Source organism: Vanacampus margaritifer, chromosome 16, assembly GCF_051991255.1.
Source record: "Vanacampus margaritifer isolate UIUO_Vmar chromosome 16, RoL_Vmar_1.0, whole genome shotgun sequence".
In the NCBI taxonomy this organism is placed as follows: Eukaryota; Metazoa; Chordata; class Actinopteri; order Syngnathiformes; family Syngnathidae; genus Vanacampus; species Vanacampus margaritifer.
In genome coordinates, this window is record NC_135447.1 from 531,850 (window position 1) to 553,713 (window position 21,864).

The window sequence follows — 21,864 nt, forward strand, 5'->3', positions numbered from 1 at the left end:
TCATTCATTCCACTGAAAACAACAAGGCCAACTTTGTAATGAAGACCATCAGCTCTTTAATCTAACTTGGTGAGACCAATTCAAAGGATATTGTTGACTGCAGTCTTTTCTGTGAGCGAAAATGACTTCATGGGCCCAAACTGCTTCTGTTTGAATGTTAGTGTTTCCCAACCATAAACAAGGAGGAAGAGGAAGAGGAGGAGCAGGAAAATGGCAATGCTTCGTGTCAAACTGCACAAGTGTAGATGCAAAGGAGGCATACTGTTGAGTTAATCTAACTAACATTTAACTCTGGAAATGTTAAAATTACACTTTGGGAGTTAAAATTAACTCCCATACATTTTTCAATTCGATAGATAGATAGATCTCCATCTCCACTTTCATCTGTTGTCTCATATGAAAACAAAGAAATGCATCGTCTTTCTCTTCAATTGTGGACTAAGTGTCCTTTTCTTCTGTACGTGATACTTCCTGCGCGGAAGGTGGCACAAGCTGGCGTCTGTCTGCTCTCCGGGCCGAGACACGGGCCGACGTTTGTGCATGCTAATGAGCGCTGCCCAAATGGCAATCATATGCAAATTTCTTCATTTGTCATCATGAAGAAAATAGAGGACAGGAGCTCATCCTGGTAAGGCGATGCATGGGGGCGGGGGATTTAGGGGTGGCGGGGGGGGAGGATAGGACACATGTGAGCAGGAGGAGGCGGGAGTGGGTGGTGCAAAAGACAGCAGACGTGTGTGTGCGCGCGCGTGCGTGCGTGCGTTGTATGGGCTGGAAAGAGTGGGACATGTGTTGCCCTCTCTATCCCCGCACTCTCCCCACCCCAATACAACACTTTAACCCCGTTACGATCCACATTATTGCAAAGATCAACAGTAAGCCATATGGCCATATTTACACTACTATGTAAATTTAACCCGCATTATCTTTGAAATGTGCAACTTTTTCATTGAATTTGAGATCAATTTATTTGTAACCATTTTTTGTATCAACAACAACAACAATAATAATAATAAAAATAAGGGGGGGGGGGGGAAGAGGAGAGAGCGAGAAGAAATCCGGGCGGAACATTCTTGGTCGTGGTTTACGGAGGAAGACAAAGAGTGCAGCACAAGCGGAAAAAGCCACAACGTTTTCAACACGACTAATGTTCTCGACGCTGACAACGGCACTCGTTCACATGCCGGGTTATTCTGATTATTATTATTTTTTTGTATGAAAATGGCAACTTTTAATTTAAGTGTGAGAACGGTGAGTATTATTTGAAGTCATTTGTTTGCACTTGGACTCCACTTGTACTGCCGCGTGCGTCCTAACATGCTAGCATGCTAACCGGCAGGTGTAGCACGCCTCTTTAGTTTGAGTCTTTAGACAAAATAAGTACAGTGCAACTTTGTTAGTATCATGTAATAAGACGCGAGTGTTGCTTTCATCCACATTTGAGTGTCTTTTGAAGTCGTGGTGAGAAAGTGTGTTCTGGTAGCTATGAAGGGGAAAAAACACGATGCAATTTCTAATGGTGGTGTTAAATGTCAGTCATAATCCTAATGAATCACGCCAAAGAGATTAATCTGACATAAAAAGTTAATATTTCAAAGGAAGTTGAATGGGGGAGGTTTTGAAATTGAATAGTTTAACCGTGTCCTTTGAAATTGAGAGAAAATTGTCCTGAAAACTGCAATTAATCAATAAAAGCAACACAACGCACAGCCCGACTGTGAGTTCAAACTTAAATTTGTTGATGATGTCCCCCCCCCCCCCCCCTCAGCTACCTGGCAGGTGAGCCAGGTTGCCATGGTGATATTGCTGGAATGGCAGCAGGCGGCGGCAGCGGACCCGGGGAGGAGCGGCGCTGTAGAGATGCCTGGTGAAGACGCCGGTTCGGGGGCTCGGGCCTCCCCACCGGTGGGGTATTTGGGAAAAGTCAGTGTGAGCCCTCAGTTGCTCCTCTCAACTTGTTTGTCACCTGCGCAAAGCTGAATTGTGTTTGACCTTCACTGCGACTGGCAGTGCCACTCCAAATTAGAGCAAAAGACAAAATGGAAATCTTTGGTAAAAGGCGAAAGAAAAGTGTGCGTGATTGAATTTGTTTATCTTTTAACTTGATTAAGAACTTGTCATACTGCTGCAAGCACAATCATAAAGTGGACTTTTTTTTTATAGTAAATATAATGTTAAAAAAATCTAATTTTGAGATTGAAATTTTTTTTTGTAATTCAGATGTGGCAGATTGATTTTCAATTTTTAAAATGAGGTTACATTTTAGAGAGAAAAAAACAGATTTGTATTTTTGTTGTAAAATAAAATAACCTATTCCCATAAAGAATGCACAAATGATTAAAAATGACACAAATTGCTCGTTGTTGACTATTAGTGATCCAAATCACATTTTCTTAAAAATAATATTGATGTCACTTAAGTCATATTTTATGAAGGAGACATCTTACATTTGATAAATGGTTTTAATATGGCTTTAAATGGAATGCGTTGTTCCAAAATGAAAGCTTTGATTACCATTTCAAGTGTCAGTAAATCCTGTCTTTGAAGGTCCAAGAGAGGACGGCGTCTCTGGACTGCTGTCCCTGGTGCGCGTCCAAAGGTCTGCGCTCGTCCCTGCGCTCGTATCGGCTCAATCTGCACGAGTCCATCACGCTGTGCACCGAACCTCAGGTCAGCCGCGCCACACTTTGTTAGTACAAGTAAAGACCAGACACCCTGGAAGGTATAAAAAAAAAAAAAAAAAAAAACAATTGTCATTTGTTTCTTATACAAGCAAAAGAAACAATCGATTAATATTGTGAATTAGGTTTTCGTATTGGTGGCCTCGGGTCCTATCTAGTAATGCAACAGATCATCATTGATCCGTGGTCGGTTCGGATCAGGCTCCATGGTTTGGATCGCGCCAGATGCGCGGATTCGTTGGTGGTGTACATTTACAGTCGGTACCATTCTGACATGTCAAGGAAGCTTTGAGTCGTGCACGACTTGCACTTGAAAGTTGTGTTCTGATGTCCTACACGGCTATATTAGACTTTTCGATTTTTTTTAATTTAATGGAAAAAACGCTTTACAAAATAAATGAAAACAAAGTACAATTTATCTTTTTTTTTTTGTATTCGGAAAAACAATCCAATCCGTGCTCCGATCCAAATCGTGGCTTTTGTGATCCTTTGCAACTCGATGCCAATCATTTGACCTCCTGTCACACATTGTTGGCAACATTGTCAATGCTACGTGCTAATCCTGTGCTAACCGTGTTGCCCCCTTTCAATAGTGCCTCTTCCCTCTGGTCAGCCGCCCCCTGGAGGATGTTTTGGCAAGTTTGGTCCCGGCGGAGACGGCGGCTGGCGGCAGGAAGAGAAAGACTTTGTCGCAGGTGGAAAACAAAGATGATTACCAGGAAGTCAAAGTCAAGCGTTTGCGCTCGGACCAACCGCACGCGTATGCAGGAAGTACGGTTCCAAATGGCCATCACCGGGCTGCCGTGACACGTGCCGAATTGTCCGGCGGCGTCTCCGGTCCGCCGCAGGACGGCGCTCCCCATCGGACGGCAGCCCGCACCGCCGCTCCCCATCGGACGGCAGCCCGCACCGCCGCCGGATCCGCGTGCCGTCTGTCGGAAGAAAACGCATCCTCTCCGTTTTCTGCCGCGCCCCAGACAGACAAGGATGACGGCGACACGGAACGACTCGGAAAGGTTGCCGGCGAGACCGGCGATGCTTGCCACCAACTCAGAAGTGTTCCCGAGGGACCCGTCGATGCTCCAAAAGAACCAGTCGCCTCTCGCGTGGAACCCGTGGACTCTCCTGGCCAACGCGTTGACCGGTTCCTTGTGAGTGTCGACGTTCCGGAGAAAAGAGTGGAAACTTCCACAGAATCTGTCAATCAACCCTCCGAGGAGCTCGCCAACGAACTCGTCGGCATTCCGGCGGAACCCGACGGCGGCGCCCCGCCATGTCTCTTCTGGAAGAACACTCGCAACCTGTGCTGGTTGGACGTCCTGCTGGTGGTCCTGGTCAACTGCGGGAGCCTGAGGAGGCGCAAACCGCAGCATGAGCCTCCGCGCGCCGCCGTCTGGCGTCTAATGAGCGGCTACGACGGCGCGTGCGACGCCCTCCAAGCAGGAAGCGGTGAGTGTCGGCTCCTGGATGCCATCTTGGCTGGGAAGTTTGGAGTTGGCGGCCTTCGCTTGGTCTTAAGAGAGCCAAAATATTTGGAACAGATGAGAATGAAAATAGTTGTGATAACCGAGTGAAGTGGGAATGAAGGAAGCACCGCATTTGACTTTTCGCCTGAAGTGACCCGTCTGGCCCGATCTGCTCTCTTGCTGCATAGACGGCGAAGCGAGGGATTGGCGCGGCGCAGACGAGCGGATGCAGAACCTCAGGACGAGCGCCTTCGACTTGCTTCGGCCGCAGCTGCGCTGCAAGCTCGGTGAGTGCCGACTCGTTTGGAGATTTGCCGACGAGTGCCGGCCAGAAACTCGCAGGGCTGAGCTTTAGCATTCATCAGCTCGCCAATGGCGCCGGAGAACTGCGTATGGCCAACTCCATTGATGGCGAAAAAGTACAGGAAGTCCTTGCTTAGCGTTTCTTCAGGGCCCGACCGTCCTCATTACGTGTCTTCGCGTTGTTGTGCGCAGGTCAGCGGGAGAGTCCGGTGTTCGCCATGCCGCTCCTGCTGGCGGCCGACTCGTGGGCGGAGCCTCTTTTCCAGACCACCTTCCGCTGGGAGTTTGAGTGCGCTGAGTGCAAGACTGTCACCACAGAAAGGTCCATTCTAGGTTTTTGGGGAGCAAATCCATGCTGACATTCAGATTCAGTTTCTATGAAAGCAGCGCAAGGGAAAATGTTTTCAATTGGATTTTTGTGTACACTAAATGTCATTTCGATTGTTTTAGGGTCACCAAAACTCTCCCCACGTTCACCAACATTGTGGCAGATTGGCACCCGATGCGCGCCACGCACTTTGCCGTGTGCAACGCGTGCGGCGCCCAGCATCAGCGCAGGAGCATGAAGCTGGAGAGGTAAACGGCAAAATCAAACTGTCGTTTTGGGAAATGTGCCATTTGGCTTTGCTGACCCGCGCGGATGTCGCACGGCGCCAGGGTGGCTGCGGTGTTGGCGCTGCACTTTGTGGACGGTGTGCCGCACGGCGACGTCGGCGCGCTCGCCTTCACCTTGGAGGGTCGCAGGCACCAGGTTACGGCGCTCGTACAATACGAGCAGCGGGCCCAGCACTTCGTGGCGTGGACGCGCACGCCAGACGGTAGAAACAAACTCACTTGGTGACGTTTATGGATTCGATTGGGATGGAACCAAATCCATCCGTCACTTCTTCTTCTTTCCCCAACTTCAGGCTCCTGGCTGGAATTTGACGACTTGAAGCACCCGCAGGTGGTGCGCCATCCCACGCTGCCCGTTCCCGCTCGGGAAGTGCACCTTGTCTTTTGGGAAGCGGATGCACCCGGCTCTGGCGCCTGCTCCCCATCCAGCACCCAACCCGATAGCCCGCCGCCCCGTAGCGTCGCCCCCGAGCGGCGCGTCCTCGCCAGCGACGAAGAGGGGAACGTGTCCATCGGCTCCGTCACGCTACTGGACGCCTTCCACGGGCTGTCCCACGATGACATCGTCACGCTCACCCTGACGGAGGCGAGTTGCGGAAAACAAAACCTCAAACGAGTCGTTGAAATGAAAGTCACAACATTTTCCTTGGCAGGTTGGCGCCGACACGCCGATGGATCACAAAGCGCCGCTGGACTGCATTCCCGCGCCGGATAGCTCATCCCCGACGCCCGAAGACCCCGGCGAGGGCCCTCCGCTCTCGGCCGAATCCGATGACGCCGCCGCCGACAAAGATCCCGATTTTGACCCCACGTCGGGCAAAGCTCAAACGAGAAACAAAAGAATCTCCAAAGCCAAACGACAACCAGCCAGAAAGACTGCCAAGATGAAAGCGCCGCCGGAAGTGGACCGTCGAGTTCGCCGCCAGCCCGCTCAGGATAGCCGCCAGCCCGCTCAAGCCTCCGAGCCGCCGCTTCCAAGTGTCCAGAGGGCGTCGCCCGTGTCCTCCACCGGGCCACCGTCGCCTCCTTTGGACCACAACTCCCGCTGGTCCTTCCTGGTCAACCAACATTTTGCCAATCAAAGACCGAGCACCACCAAGCCCCCGCCTGCGCCCGTCAATCATGTCCAACACCCTCCCAGTCATTCCACGCCCGTTCCCGCCCGGGGGCCGCCCGCTCCCAAACCTCAGTTGCTACACATGGAGGACGGAGACGGCCTCCCCCTGAAGGCCGCAGAGATGTTCGGCGCATTTGGCGCCGCCGTCCAATCCCCACCGCCGTTTCCGAAGAAGAGTAAAATGGCGGCGGGGTCGTCGGCCCCTGGAGCGCCCGTGGCCCCGGGCGACACGGAGGCGCTGCGCTACAAGCTGCTGAAGAAGCTGAAGGCCAAGAAGAAGAAGCTGGCCAAGCTCAACCAGCTGCTGGCGTGCCGGCCCGACAGCACGGCGCTCGTCTCGCCCGTCGGCGTCGGCGCGTCCGGCACGTGCGACGGCTTCTTCCCGTCCGACCTGCTGCAGCCGTCGCCCGACAGCTCGGGCTTCCTGGACTTGTTGGCCGGCCGCCAAGACGGGACCCCCGACACGCCGCCGCCCTCGCAAACGGAACATTTCCTGGACGAATTTTTGTCCATGACGCCGGCAGTGACGGAGGCTCAGCGAGCAATGGAGGACGAGACGCTGAAAGAACTGGAACTTTTTCTCGCATAGCAACAGCACGACGACACGCGGACGTCCTGCATCTCAAGAAGTTCCAATGCGGTGGGAAGTACTTTGGTCGGCCATTGAAACTCATGTTTGCGTGGATCACTGGGACATTTGGATGATTTCTGACAGTGCTCGTATCTCAAATTGTTCCTCGCAAGTCAAAGCAATCAAAAATAAAGAAGTCAAACAGCAACGTTTAGCTAATCTGGTGGTCAAGTAAGTCGAGGCACTACATTTAGATACTCGGCTTTACGCGATCAGGATTTTTCAGACGATCAATAATCGAGATTGGGGGGGAAAAAAGAGAACCGATCACTGAGGAGAAGATGAAGCAAAAAAACGCATTTACTCAAGTCAGCCGCCGCTATTCGCGTGCGGGGAGGGGGGTGGGGGTGTGTGTAGGGGGGGGGGGGCTAAGTACTACTGAACCGGTTAATCTTTTCTACTGTATCGTCATTTATTGAGATGCGCCTTTTTTGTTGATTATGACTTTACACGCCTTGTAATTGTCGCCGTTGGTGTACAACATCGAAACTTATTATGTGTGCATATTTGTTTGTTTTTACATTTTCATCCAAAACTATGAATGTCTGTTAACTGCAAGCTTATTTTAGCTATGGCTGATTTTAGTGGGAAGATCAAACATGTTCAAATTAATTTATTTGAGTAACAGTAAAGCACTTCTGGGGTGGGAGGAGTTTTGGATCGAATTGGAAATACTCCATCTGTGCCTGAAAGGTTTTCTCAATAAACTGCGCTAATGTTTACATTTGGCTGCTTTTCATGAATGCTTTTCAAATCAAATATCAACTTGATTCAATACGGCTAAACTCACTACAATCTGTAGTTACTTCCTAGTAAGTCTAATAGAAAGGAAAAAAATCACTGCTGTATTGTATGTTGCAATGATGGGAATTTCACCCTCAAAAAGTGCGACTTTAATTCATTTTCTTTTGATAGAACGACTTTATATTACCACTTCTGATCATTTTAGGACTTCCTCAAAAACGTAAATCTCTCATTCTCCCAAATGAATGATTCACCTATGAAAACAAAATGTCGAAAGTAAGACAATCTGTATGCAATTTAAAAAAAAAAGAGAAGTAAATGTAATATCACAATATATAAATAAGGATTTTGGATGGCGGGAAAAGCGCAACTAATCTAACGTTCGAAGATTTTTCACCAACTTTTTTACCCTCCGAAAATTCGCTAAATTGTTTAATTTACTACCATGTTACTGTTTTATATATAACTAGATTATTGCTAAATCAAATTATGTTGTCAAATGAGTGATTTCATTTGAAATGTTGTACCCTTACTATTAGGAAAAGATGGTAATGTCTCATTATTGCAGTACACTATAACGTCAATAGATGGCGGTAGAGTCGTAGTTTTGCCAGACGCGTTTGTTTTTCTTGAACCTCCAAAATGTAACAAAGGCAAGTGCATGTGCACGTACAGGTGCCAATTCCTTCTAGGAATCCATGCCAGCTATAAATCCATAAATGTGTCTTTTGTCATCACATATGCTAACGAGCTCAGCGCTAATAACCAATGAAGACAACACAGGCAAAATAGTCACACTGACTGTGTTTCATTTCTGAAAACATGCTTAGGAAGTTAATCTGCAGTTTGTGTTGATTCATATATAAATAAACGACTATTCTCGAAATAGTAGCATTTTTTTTCCTTGGGAAAAAAAAGTATTTTTAAATAAGACATTCTTGTAGGACTGAAGTTTTTGTACTTTAACGGCTTTTGTTTCCTCAGAAAAACAGGACATTATTATTGAAGAGTTACGATTATTTATTTTTACAAATGTAAGTTAATCATAATTAAGCTAGTAGTACTATTGGCATATATTGTTTAAGTATTTTCGAGTCTCTTCCAACGTGTTCTTTGTTCGTGTGCTTGTTTTTTTTTTCTTTCCAGGGCGTGTGTTTTTCTTCCTGGCATTTCTCCCAAAAGCCACGCCTTCGTCAACACCGATTGGCTCTACAGCTTGAGACCCGCCTACATAGACGCCAGTTGGCTGGACACAATAAGCCGCGCCCATCTCCGGAACGCCCCTTCCTCTTTCACTCGAACCGGGAAAGTCACTTGTTCTTCAAACTGGCAAACAAACAGCTGCGAGACATTCACGACGCACACAAACAAAGACGACCTCCTTCAATTCACTTTTTTTTCCTTTTTTAAATAATCCTAAAAATTTAAACTAATAATAATAATAATTCCTCGCGATTGAATCGAGACACGTTTGTTACTGCGCAGGCGTCGTCATGTGCTCGTAGGATTCCTTCGGATGGAACAGGTGGCATTCGCTTGCAATTAGACGGCACTCGGACCACATTCCGGACCCGTCGAATTGCCGGACGACGAGCCCAGGAAGCGGGCGGACCGAGCGGCGGACAGTCATGCCGGTGGCGGAGTGCGACGCGTTGCCCTCGGAGGGGCCGTCCGGCAGCGGGGAGGCTGACGAGGGCGACCTGGTACCGGCGGCGGCGGCGGCCACGCTGTGCAGCAGCCCCGCCGCCGACATCCTCAAGAACTTCTACCACACCAAGCGGGTCGGCAACTACTTGATCGGGAGGAAGCTGGGCGAAGGCTCCTTCGCCAAAGTCAGGGAAGGACTGCACGCACTCACCGGGGAAAAGGTACGACCAGCCTCCCTTCTTGTCAAAACAAGACTGTAAACACGAAGAAACTTTGTGGTCAAAGTACAAAAAAAAAACCTCACTTGAATTGCTTAATACCCATATTTTCTTTACGTCAAGTTAATTGTCATAAGATATTTTTTTCTAAAAATGACCACTCATGTCATTGCTACTTTATAAAAAAAATCGGAGTATCTCCAAATTGACATTAATTTTGCAATATTCTAATATAATTTTGCAAAACAAAAACAGTTTATCCCAGAAAAAAAGTAATTTTAATTTCCTCAGTTAAATGAGGAAATATTGCCCTTATGTAGCAAATGCACATATTTTGGATGCAAGTCGTGTCACTGAGCTGACTAAGTTGCGAGTAACTCATGTTCGACTACGATGACGTCATGGTAAAGGTGACGTCTGACCGTGAAATGATGGCGATGCCACCGGTGTCTTTTGTCTGCCGTCGCCGCTGATGACCTCACGCCGGCTGACGGTTCTTGTTTTGACAACATTGCGTCTTTCTTCTCGCTGCTGTGTGTGCGCATGCGTCGCGTGACGGGCAGCGCCTCGCCTCGCCGAGGGGCGGGGCGGGATGCCATGACGTGCGTGCGCGCGCGTGTGTGTGTGTGATTAATGGCCCTCATCAGGATTCTGCTGAAGGCCACTCGCTGACTTGTCTTTGTCTCGGACGCGTGGACACGACTCGTCTGAAGGCAAGTGAAGTCCTTCACTTGCCATCATTCGAGCAACAATTGTCGGCCATTTTAGAGCATTTTTCAAGACCCACACAGGATTATATAGAAACACCAAATCGACCCAATCAAATAATAGACTTTTATTTTTCACCAGGGAAAAAAGAAAAGAAAAGCACACAGCGGACGACTGCATACTGGGCTGCTCTCATATAAAAAATGGGGAAATGACGCCATCAACTGGTGGCTGCGCATCAGTAAAGTTGTTTCCAAGAGTGACATTTTCAGTTAAGCAGCATCTGCCATTTTCATTGGAAAACAAAAACAAACAAGTTGGCTAGTATGCATGTCAACGGCAGCGAATGAGTTCATCGACTTTAACTCAACTTTTTCCGATTTTTGTATAATCCTCTAAAATAGCAGACCAATTATGTTGGAGTTGAATCCAAAGTAAGACGCATGTAAAAAAATCTGCCTTTATTTAGAAAAACATTTTTGACAGATTTTTCTGACATGTCACAAACTCAACCAGCAATTAAAAAAATGTTTAAAAAAAATCAGATTCATCAAAAAAAGATATTAATAAAGAAAAAAAGATTTCATCTGCTTATACAAAAACGAACGTTAAAATTTAGTGACAAAACGTGTTCATTTGACGAGAACGCTTTTCTTTGTTGCGCGTCGTACACAAATCGGTCGCGAGGTGTTCGCCTGTCGGATTTGCAGCTCTCTTTGTCCAGGATGATGCAAACGTGTGCAACCGCGTGGCCAGACAGCCAGGGAGGGGGGAGGGAGGGGGGAGGCCAGGGGAGGGAGGGGGCGAGGGGACGGGCGGGGCGAGGGTGGGGGCAGAGGGTTTATTGGCGCTGGCAGGCTGCAAGCGTCCCTAGAAAGTGAACATTTAACACCATGCGTGGATGAAAGTCAGGCGGGGGCGGTGGGGGGGTCGTCACATGTTTTGGATGCCGCTACTGTAACCCACTTTCTGTCTTGCGTCCCCCGATTCGACCCCCTTTTTTCCGTCTGAGGGGAACCCAGTAAACAAATGACCCCCACCCTCACAGGCCCCCCCGGCGAGCTGGGGAGCCCCCACCCACTCACATCAACCCCCCACTTTGCCTCGCACTGTAAACAACTGCCCCCCCCACCCCCACCCCCACCACGTATACACGCGCACATGCTCTCGCTTGTAAACAAGCAAGATTTTGTGCCGCTTTTGCCACCAATGAAATACAATAAACACCACTTTGCACATTAGAGATGAAAAACTCAAAATAATCCACAATAGAAATCAACAACAAGAAATAATCCACAGTTTGCCTGACTCGTGACTACGATGCATCACACATAATGGGACTGGCTCCTCCCACCAATTATTCATAATTTATTGTTACAACTGCCATTTTCCACATTAAAATTCAACGACAGCAACAAGGAATAATCCATGAAGTGGGAAAAAAAAAAAAAGTCCACAACATGTGTACGTACCCGTCACGTACATGCACAACTTTTGTGTTTCACGATGATGTGATATCGCCAAATGCTACTTACTCTTGATAACGTCCACTTTAAAAATAAACCAAAAATAATCCAGAGTAAAAAAAAAAAAGGGGGGGGGGGGGGAGATCACCGTACACACGAGCATGTTATGTCTAGAATGAATGCGATGGCTCCTCTTGCCAGTTATTCTTGCTAAGCAGTGGCACTATTTTGAACAATAGAAATAAATGCAATGACTACAAGTAATCCACAGAAAAAAAATAATAATCCAAACCATCTCTATGTAATGACGCAATGTACGTGTTCTAATGCGATAGCGCCTCTTGCCAGATATTTATGATAACTGCTACCTTACACAGTAGAAATAATCCATAAAGTAAAAAAAAAAAAAAAAAAAAAACGCCATACAATTAACGCACAATTGAAATAATAGAAAAAAGAATGAACGTTGCACGATGACAGCGCACTCAAAATGGAGTGTGAATAAGGCGCGGCCCTCCAAATCTATTTGGAGGCGAGCATGTGCGGAAGGACGGACGGAAGGACGGACGGAAGGACGGAAGGACGGACGTCTGGTGTCCTACACGAAGGACAGAACGTCCGTTTGTCACAGTTATTAACGAGCCGCCGATGAGTCGGCCGCCATCTCCTCCAAATCATTTGCGAGCCACGTCGACGTTCTTGAACCCGAGTCTAGACAAGGAGGAATGACAGTGGGTGGAATGTAATGAGGGTCCAGAAGGCCAGCGATGATGTCATGAAAGACGTTTTCGCAAATGGCGGGAGGACGGGAATTTGCCTTCCCAAATATCTCAGGCCATTTGGGGGGGGGGGGTGATTGGGGGGGGGGGGGGTCTTCATCAGCTGTTACCCGGGGCCACTTGACGCAACTGTGAATTCCACAGCAAGATCTGACTGATGGGAAGGGGGAAACATGGCGACAACGACAACTGTAGTTTTGACTCGCACCTCCATTTCTCTTACTTTGATTCCAAAACAACAAATTGACTGGTATGGTTTTTTTTGAACAATTAAAAAATATATATTTTTTTTTAATTGTTGAACAGTTATTTTTGTCCATCTGGAATTGCCTTTCCTCACATTCCACACTGAGTTTGAGCGTGCGGCTTCAAAAGGCGGGGCTTAGCCTGGTGAGTGATGTGGGTGCCAGTAAATGAGTGGGAGAGTTTCATCATTATTCACAATTTTTCTTTTACAATCTCATTTGCTCTGCTGCCACCTGCTGGCTGATTTTGTAATAACCACCACTGCTTTAAGTGACCTCTTCGGGTATCAAAGCCATAAATAGAAGGTTTCGTATCCGTTTTGGGATCAAGCGAGTTAAGCTGTCATTCACGTGGTCTCTGAAAACCTTCTCCCAGAGTTTGCGCCGCGACGCTGCTGTCGTCAGTGGGCGGAGCTAACGTGCGCGCGCGTCCCGCAGGTGGCGGTGAAAGTGATCGACAAGCGCAAGGCCAAGAAGGACTCGTACGTGACCAAGAACCTGCGGCGCGAGGGCCACATCCAGCAGATGATCCGCCACCCCAACATCACGCAGCTGCTGGACATCCTGGAGACGGAGAACAGTTACTACCTGGTCATGGAGCTCTGCCCGGGCGGGAACCTCATGAACCGCATCTACGACACGAAGCGGCTGGACGAGCGCCGCACGCACAAGTACATACGCCAGCTGGTGCTCGCCGTCGAGCACCTGCACCGGGCCGGCGTCGTGCACAGGTAGGCCCCGCCTCCTGCGATTGCTGCACATTCCAATCATCGGGGGGGGGGTCAAGGAATTTGGGTCGTCTCCATTGTTTTATGCCAAAAAAAAAAAATCATTGTTTCAATAATGGTGATTTCAATTATTACCAAAAATAATCGTGATAATCGAGCAGCCCTACATCACATCGTTCTTTAAATAATTTTTTTTTAGTTGAAACTGAAAGCCCGTCTTGTGCCCGCAGAGACCTGAAGATCGAAAACCTTCTGCTGGACGAGCAGGACAACATCAAGCTGATCGGTACGAAAGCAAATCGGGTTTTCCTCCGCAGCGTGACGAGAAACCCCGAAACTAATCCTCGTCCCGCCCGTGCTCAGATTTCGGCCTCAGCAACTGCGCCGGCATCCTGGGCTACTCGGACCCCTTCAGCACCCAGTGCGGAAGTCCCGCCTACGCCGCCCCCGAACTGCTCTCCAGGAAGAAATACGGGCCCAAAGTGGACGTCTGGTCCATGTGAGTTTTCCGCCACGAAAGTGTTTGAGAAGCAAAACGAAGGGACGAGGGTACGAGCGTGTTTTGTGTGGCAGCGGCGTCAACATGTACGCCATGCTGACGGGGACGCTGCCCTTCACCGTCGAACCCTTCAGCCTGCGCGCGCTGCACCAGAAGATGGTGGACAAGGAGATGAACCCGCTGCCTCCCTCGCTCTCCACAGGTGCGCACAACTCGCACTGATCGCACCCTCGCACGTACAACCGCGTTCTCGGAATCGACGCGAGTAAGTTTTGTGCTCGATTTCGACCCAATGTTTTTGCGCAGGTCGCACGTCTGAACGTTTGTTTGTCGTCGTCTTCTTGTCTTTTCGTGTGCGTGTGCGACGCGTCACCTTTTAATGCGACAGCTTAACCCGCTTGAGTAAAAGCTGGCGGCCATCTTACGTAACGTGAGCGCAGACGAGGACGCGGCGTTTTGCAATCGGATCCTTAAACGCGGCCTTAATTCTCCTCCAAAGCTTCATCCTGACGTCTTCGTTCATCCTGATTGACAAGCAGCTCATTGATTGGCTCATCTTTTCTTCTTCTTATTTTAGGAGGAGGAGCTTAGCATTCAAAACCATTTGATCCAAGTGGCCTTAAGTCTCAAAAGTGACGCACGCGGTCGTCATACAGCGATGCTAAATTTGATCATCAGTGGACTTCAAGTCTGACTTCGGGTCTCAGAAAGTCTTCGGTTTGACCCGAGCGCTTTTCAAATGTGCTCGGACGGGTTGTTCAAAGCTTCCATTGGATCGAAGTGGTTTTGAATCGGAAAGAAAAGTCTTGCATCGAACCCAAGTGGCCTTAAGAAGTCGTAAAAAGGGTCTTAAATGTGACGATTCCAAAGCAGCCTTGAAATGTAAAATTTGCTGCCGTTTCCTCGCAGCCGCCATTTGCCTGCTCAAGAAGCTCCTGGAACCCGACCCCAACAAGCGGCCCAACATCCACCAGGTGATGGCCGACTCGTGGCTGCAGCTGGCCAACAGGAACACGGGGGCTCCCTACCTCAACAGGTACGACCCCGCCCCCTCGTCCCCGCCCCTGCCCCCTCGTCCCCGCCCCTTTCTGACCTTTGACCCGTTGAAGGATCCACATCGAGGAGATCAACCACACGGTTCTGCTGCACATGACGGAGAAGATGTCGTACAAGCACAGCGAGGTTCTGAGCGCCGTCCTCACCAACCGCGCCTGCCACACCCTCGCCGTCTACTTCCTGCTCAACAAGAAGATGAAGAGGCTCTCCAAAGAGTACCGGGTACGACGCGTTAACTCAAGTGGCATTCAAAATTCTTACATTTGATGAAAGAGGGCAAAAAAAAAAAAAAGTCTTGGTTTTCATCAAACTTGCTCAAAAGTCCTGAATTTGAGTGAAAAAAAAAAATAATCGGATCAACTGCTCTTCAACTCTCTATTGAATAATCTTACAATAATCTTACATTTGATAAGACGTCGCAAAAAGGAAGAGCTTTTTAGTTTGGATCCAAGAGGTTGCAAACGACGAGGGCGGCCTGAAAAGGGGTCTTAAATGTGCCTTTCGGTCGAGGGTCTTAAAGTTGAAAAGTCTGGATTGCGATGAGAAGGCCTTAAATTGACGTGAACCCGAACTGTGCGACGGCAGGAGATGCAGTTCCAGGAGAAGAAGAAAAGCCACAAGCCCAAGGACGAGTACTTCCAGACGCAGTGGCGCAAGCACGTGGACAAGCTGACCATCCCGCCCAAGCAGGCGCCCGTCTACTTAGCCAAGAGCAAAGGTCAAGCCAAGGAGAAGAAGCAGCGCACCGGTGAGCCGACGACGCCTTCGTCCTTTCCGTCTCAGGACATAAACGCCACATGCATGTCCGTCCTTCCATCCGTCCGTCCGTCCAACATTCACATCGACAGACGCTCCAGTAGAAAGCGCTGCATGTGAAAAACATGCGCGTCCACCCCCGAAAAGCTCGCCAAAATGTAAAAAAAAACTAACAAAATGCATTTTGAAACCGTCCTGAAATGAGCTTGAGCGAGTGGACGCGCACGTTCGGGCCGATGTTGCGCGCACGTTCGGGCCGATGTTGCGCGCACGTTCGTCGGGCTCGGCTAACGTTTGCTATCACGCAGGTTTGCTACGCGTTCTCACCGGCGGCCATCGCAACTCGCCGCTGGCGCCGCCGGGCACGGTGGCCTCGTCGTCCATGGAGTACCTGGAGATCCAACCCGTCTTCTCGTCCCACACGCCGCAACAGCGCCGCCGCCTGGCCACCATGCCGCCCGTCAACAACAGCCCCGAGCACGGCGTGCCGGCGCCGCCCGCGCCCTCGCCCATCGGCATGCACTCCTTCGGCTCGCTGGCCAAGGCCGAGCGCCTGGAGGACGCGCCCGCCTCGCCGTGGTACAAGCTGACCAACGGGACGCTGTCGCCGCCCCGCCACGTCTCCGCCTTCCAGCCCGACTCGTCCTACCTGAAGAAGGCGACCGTCCCCAGCCCGCCCGTCCTCATCGTGCACCCGCAGCCCAAGAAGAGCGCGTGGGCCGACGTGTCGTCCGACGCCAGCCCGCCGCTGGGCGGCGGCAGCCCGCCGGACGGCGGCTGGGCCTTCAGCCCGCCCAAGTCGGCCTTCAGCCCGCTGAAACCGCCGTCCGCCTTCAGCCCGCCGTCCAACCTGAGCAGCAGCGGCAGCGACGCCGACAGCCCCACGCAGCGCGCCAAGTTCCCGCGCTGCGTGGGCGGCGGCCTGCCCGCCAAGAAGAAGGCGCAGCTGGAGCCCTTCGGCTTCCGACCCGAGCAGGTCGTGGAGGAGGTGGTGTCGCCGCCCCCCTACCCCATGCAGACTCTGCTCTGCGCCTCGGGGGCGCTCAAGACGCTCTGCTGACGCTTGCGGCCAACACCAAAACACTTGGAAATGCAGCTCAAAAGTCACTTTGGGATCCCTGAGCAATGACTTGGTTGCGCCGAGGCACACCTTTTACATGACAAGAATAGCCCCTAATGTGCCACCAAGCAAAATCATCACACCACCTTTAGACGGTGCCGTCAACAAAACGTGAATTCGCCGTTTGCAAATTCACGTTTTGTTTCAACCCGTCTGTTATTTGCTGATGTTGATAATTGCCTAAATTCAAAAGTCCAAAATGTTGACAGGACGTTCTATGCAGCCCCACTCGTCTAAATGTGGTGTTCGGATTCATTTTGTGTTAGCGGAATGCGAGTTAGGCAGCGAAATCTAGCCGTTTGTATCAATACGATCAGAAGGCGGCCATTTTGTCAATTGCTGTTGAGTGAAAATGACATCACAGTTGCTCAAGTAACAACCAATCACAGCTCAGCTTGAGAAAACAGCTGACCTCTGATTGCTCGTTGCCTGAGCAACGGTGATGTCATCTTCAGGCCTCAGCAAGTGGCAAAATGGCCGCCCCCTGAGATGGGGGGGGGGGGGGGGGTTCGAATGGCTGCATTTTGCTTCCAAAAATGTCATGTTTAGACGAGTGAGGTCACATCTAACATATTTTACACACATGGAACAGCAATACTTACAAACAAAACAATAATAATAATAATAATGCATGGGATTTATAGAGCACTTTTTTAGACGCTTTACGTACATTATTCATGCACTCGCACATTCACAGTGCGGTGGCGGTGAGCTACGTAAGCTGCCTCGGGGCAGGCAGGCTGACGGAAGGAAGCGTGGCTGCCGGTGTGCGCCTACGGCCCCTCCCACCACCGCCAATCATTCGCACCTTCCTCCACAACCCAGTGTCAGGAGCAGCAAAAATGTTCAACTGAAGCCTTTTTTCAGCCAACTTAAATCGGCTAGCATAATGCTAACATGTCCTGCCAAACGGAATCCACTTTGTTAGCGTCGTTCCAAACCTTCAACCAACTTCTACTCGACGCACACGAAGCAGCAAGACGTTGACAAGGTCTCATGTCTTCCGGGCAACTCTGAATTGGGACCCGTTTCCTCTCCAACCTTCTCACGCTTGAAAATCGAAACCTCGCGTCTTGACGGCGCTTGTCGCGTTACGTTGCGAGCGTCAACGGATTTGAAACAAAATCCGGTATTTGTGCTTTTGGAACCTTTGCGGTTGGGAATCCCCGGACCTCCAGGACATCGCGCACCGTATTCGACACGGTCCGAAGAACAAACTGAGCCAGCGACTGATTTTGCACCAGCTGAACGAGCCGCCTCCCCTGTCCGTCCGTCCGTCCGTCCGTCCGTCCGTCCGTCCCCTTCACACTTAAGTGTAAACGTCTTCGACACTTCCGGCTCGGAATTCCACGCCAGCTTCCGCCGTTTACAGGAAAACCAAAATGGTGTCGCGCACCCGCGGTGTTCAACGCCGTTTACCTCACGCTCTGCTGCCAACCAGCATTTTTTCTTTCTTTCCCCAATACGAGCGACGCAGGTGCCAAGTGTTGTTTGTTTTTATGGAGACGTCCATAGTTCCGTCTCGCCTTTTTGTACTTTATTATGTCCATCATTTTTCCACTCAAACTTGCCAACTTGAAGCGTTTGCAGCCCATCGGAAGTCACGTCAGCAAAAGGCGCGTGCTTAGCACGATTAGCTTAGCACGATTAGCTTAGCACGATTAGCTTAGCGACTTAGCAAACACCATTGCTTTAGGATTTTGTTTTCCAATCGGGGCCCGTTCACGTCAATTCCCAAAGAAGTTCTGCCATCTGTCCACAATGTCCTCCAGACATTTTTGCGCGTCTCGTTTTCAGAAACACATTTGCGTGATTTTGGCTCAGCTGGGCAAACTGCCATTGGAGCGGATTTATTTCTTTATTGTTGTTCATTTTACAACTTGACAGCAACAAAGGGACATTTGTTGACAAATAAAGTTTTTAGCAAGCTAAAGTTAGCATGTGGACAAAAGGCCAAAACGAATGGAAAAATCTTAAACTGAAGTCTGGCCTGGTTCTTGTCACTTTTGTAAAAGAAAAAAAGGAATTTTAAAGTCGCCTTAATGTGAACGTTGGCAAAACGCAAACAAATGTTTTTGTTTTGTGTGTGCAATATTCTTAAAGTCTTTACTGCGATGTCCAATAACGAGTTTATGCCAAGACGGAGAAAAGTGTAAATAAGTTGTACTTCCTCCCCTTTTCCTTGAAGCCATCTTGTCAATTTGTACTTTTGGGCTTCTTTGGGCTCGGCACTGTTAACCAATGAAAGGAAAAGTTGCATGCAATGTTGTCCGTCCGTCTGTCAGCAGTCTTTGTACCTTTTTTATTTTTCAAATTGCGTTCATGCCGAGCGCGATGGCGACACACGGGAAGACTTTTGTAACATTTTGTAACTTTTGTTGGTTGGTCAAGAGATTTCTATGCTGTATAAAGTTATTTAAAATATTTATAATTCAACTCCAAACACTCTTTGTCGTGTCTTTCATTTGTTGTGATTTTGCTTCTACGTAAAACCGCGGCCCAATAAAGACCCGCTCACATGATCGGAAATCAATCATATTTTTTTATTTTCTTAATTTTTAAAGTCAAGGATAATCTGTTTATTTGAACCACTGCTGACTACAGCCAAATACAGTCATCACTTTGAGATACCCCGAAATATCCAATTATTATTATTACTATTTTAATTCAGATAAAACCATTTCAATGTGGTCTTTTTTCCCTTCAATTTGCATTGCCGAGGAATTGGATCAAGACTCGTTTTTGGCAGATAGCTAAAAAATAAATGACTCGGAGGTCGGGTGCAAAAAAAGAAGTGTGAGGGGGCATGACCCGTGTGAAAGGGGCTGCCAAGACATTTTGCGCTTCCGCTTAAGGTAGCTGATGAGTTTCGTGAATGTCACTTTTTTAGCGCTTTGGTTTGTCACGGTACACCTGTGGCTGCCGCTAAATATAACAAAACGACAGACCCCTTGCGACAGCTGAAAGACCCTCCCAGGGTTTTCGCGCACATTTTGCGACCCCCCCCCCCCCCTCCCAAGTCCCAAGTCCCTGTTGGGCTTTGCAGTCATAAACACAAACTGTAGACGTTAATCCACTCAGCTGTGGACCCCATAAACCTCTTTGGGTCAACACTGGCCTCAGCAGACACGGGGGGGAGGGGGGGGGGGGGGGGTCACCCGCCAGTCAACACACACCACAAATGACACAAACAGTCGGGTTACTTTTAAGCGGATAACAAGCGACAGGGTCCCGAGCCTTTTGTTTATGTGCTTCGTCCCAAAACAAACCGTCGACCAAATGGGAAGAAAAACTTTTCCGACTTTTGCGACTGGTTGGAAGTTAAACGTAGCTCGATACGGTCCACTTCGTCAAAGCTCATTCAGAGTTTGAAGATCAGCAGTTGAAATGTTGACTTGCAAGGGATGCTCGCTCCCAACGTCAACTGGATCCTACAAATGACCCGCAGGCAACTTTCGGGCTTCTTCCTTTTGGGTGCAAGCACTTTTAAAGCTATTAAGTGAAAAAAAAAATCATCTTGAAGTCCAAAAAAACATTCTACACATTTAATTCTGTACACAGATGCAAATGACAAGACAAGTCGAACATTCCAATGAATCAAACGAGCATTGAGCACATATGCGGGCGTGAAAGAGTTAACAACGCGCGTGTAGCTAAGCAACCGCTAGCGCTAAGCTAACACAAACATTGGAAGGGAAGCGAGTACGAAAGTGTTTCTTACCGGCTGCCAGTTCGCCATTTTGACATGTTTAACCTGTTTTTGACGACGACCGTCTTCCTGCCTGCCGCTTGATGATTTTCAATTAGTTTCACCTGCGACGGCTGTGCGGTGTTTTGTCCTTCCGCCCGCCTACACTTCAGCCATTTTTGTAGTTCTTGCCCAACAACTTTGACGCTTGGCTAGCTTGCATCATCGTTTCATATTAAATGAAGATGTCTTGTTTTATTAGAGTTAGGTTATTTATATTTGTTTGAGACTTTATATTGCTGCTGAAACAGGTGGTTTGGATGCATTTGTGTAGAGCGTGAAAGCATTCTGGTGAATTTGAAAGCTTGCACTATGACTCAGTTGAACTATTTCACGGATTATTGAAGGATGGAAACCTGGTCGTGAAGGTCCCCTGCATCAGATGCGGAAGAAGGTCACTCATGTCTCGGCGGGTGGCAAACACATACAGAAAGGTGACAATGTGTGACCTCGTGGTCTTCATTGGGTTCAACCGCATGTGAGTGCCAGAGAAGCAGCATCAGCTTGTCCAAAACGACTGTAGTCACTCACACGCGCGTACACGCGCACGCGCACGCGCCCAGCCCTCGGTAAGCACGTATTGTTTGTCCACACAAGCAGATGTTTGCAAATGACGCATTTGAGCAGCCGGAGAGAACTTAAGCTGATTTGCAATCAATGCGTGTGCGCGTCACATGACACGCGCTATTAGCGCGCGATTAGTGTCGAGCGACTTGAGGCTCATCAGGGCAGGGCCACTTTCTTCTCCTCGACAAAAACAAAGGAAAGCCGCCGAGACGTTTGGAGTTTTTGCACGATCGAAGACAATATTGATTCCTATTTGATGACTTGAGGTCATCTGGATTGAACGCGCTCAAAAGTCCATGAGCAGGAATGCACGTTTGTGCGTGCATTGAGTAGTGAGCAACCCACGATCGATTTTGTGCCCTGACAAGCGATTGGCTGCGACTTGCATGCTGCCCTCCACCTTTCACCCAAAGTCATTTTTGCTTTTCAGTTACTCGCCTGTATTTGTTATTCATGAAATGTTCGATCAGTATATACTTATTCATAATTATTTAAATGACATTTTCTGTATTGACTTATTTTATACAAATGTGGGGAGTTTTCATCAATTAGACGATATTATTCATTCAATTATCCATCCATTTTCTTAACCGCTTCTTCCTCACAAGGGTCGCGGGGGTTGCTGGAGCCTATCCCAGCTGGCTACGGGCAGTAGGCGGGGCACACCCTCAACTGGTTGCCACCCAACCAAGTCATTTAATTATATTTATTTTATGACATACTATTCCCCTACTCTTTCACTTTTTATTCCCTCGTTTAGCACATTTATA

The 21,864-nt window shown here is 48.8% G+C and overlaps 2 protein-coding genes and 1 long non-coding RNA gene across 4 annotated transcripts; 2 read left to right on the top strand and 1 right to left on the bottom strand.

Annotated features, from left to right (window-relative positions):
• Positions 1–1,075: 1,075 nt before the first annotated feature.
• uspl1 (ubiquitin specific peptidase like 1) lies at positions 1,076–7,147 on the top strand. 2 transcript variants are annotated; one of them, XM_077545918.1, is made up of 11 exons: positions 1,076–1,251; positions 1,769–1,923; positions 2,548–2,670; positions 3,275–3,534; positions 3,565–4,130; positions 4,336–4,434; positions 4,643–4,772; positions 4,901–5,026; positions 5,108–5,268; positions 5,359–5,651; positions 5,719–7,147. In XM_077545918.1, exons 2-11 carry the CDS (start codon positions 1,795–1,797, stop codon positions 6,769–6,771), a joined length of 2,940 nt encoding a protein of 979 aa, XP_077402044.1. In that variant the 5' UTR covers positions 1,076–1,251; positions 1,769–1,794; the 3' UTR covers positions 6,772–7,147. The 2 variants fall into 2 exon arrangements, with proteins under 2 accessions (XP_077402044.1, XP_077402043.1); XM_077545917.1 differs by having other exon boundaries at positions 3,275–4,130.
• Positions 2,444–20,630, bottom strand: LOC144035876 (uncharacterized). Its single transcript, XR_013288523.1, has 2 exons — positions 20,501–20,630; positions 2,444–2,715 (listed from the first exon to the last, which is right to left on the bottom strand). It is a non-coding gene; the product is annotated as an uncharacterized LOC144035876 (long non-coding RNA).
• Positions 8,892–19,222, top strand: hunk (hormonally up-regulated Neu-associated kinase). The gene is made up of 9 exons (XM_077545920.1): positions 8,892–9,425; positions 13,059–13,351; positions 13,579–13,634; positions 13,712–13,847; positions 13,922–14,049; positions 14,757–14,883; positions 14,957–15,125; positions 15,489–15,651; positions 15,968–19,222. Exons 1-9 carry the CDS (start codon positions 9,186–9,188, stop codon positions 16,717–16,719), a joined length of 2,064 nt encoding a protein of 687 aa, XP_077402046.1. The 5' UTR covers positions 8,892–9,185; the 3' UTR covers positions 16,720–19,222.
• Positions 20,631–21,864: the final 1,234 nt, after the last annotated feature.

Excerpts from the sequence above, each read along its gene's own strand:
- uspl1 (XM_077545917.1), top strand. The coding sequence starts at position 1,795 with ATGGTGATATTGCTGGAATGGCAGCAGGCGGCGGCAGCGGACCCGGGG. Across the intron at positions 2,671-3,274 it reads CGCTGTGCACCGAACCTCAG|TGCCTCTTCCCTCTGGTCAG; the intron begins GTCAGCCGCGCC and ends CCCTTTCAATAG. Across the intron at positions 5,027-5,107 it reads AGGAGCATGAAGCTGGAGAG|GGTGGCTGCGGTGTTGGCGC; the intron begins GTAAACGGCAAA and ends GCACGGCGCCAG.
- hunk (XM_077545920.1), top strand. The coding sequence starts at position 9,186 with ATGCCGGTGGCGGAGTGCGACGCGTTGCCCTCGGAGGGGCCGTCCGGC. Across the intron at positions 13,352-13,578 it reads CGGGCCGGCGTCGTGCACAG|AGACCTGAAGATCGAAAACC; the intron begins GTAGGCCCCGCC and ends TTGTGCCCGCAG. Across the intron at positions 13,848-13,921 it reads AAAGTGGACGTCTGGTCCAT|CGGCGTCAACATGTACGCCA; the intron begins GTGAGTTTTCCG and ends TTTGTGTGGCAG.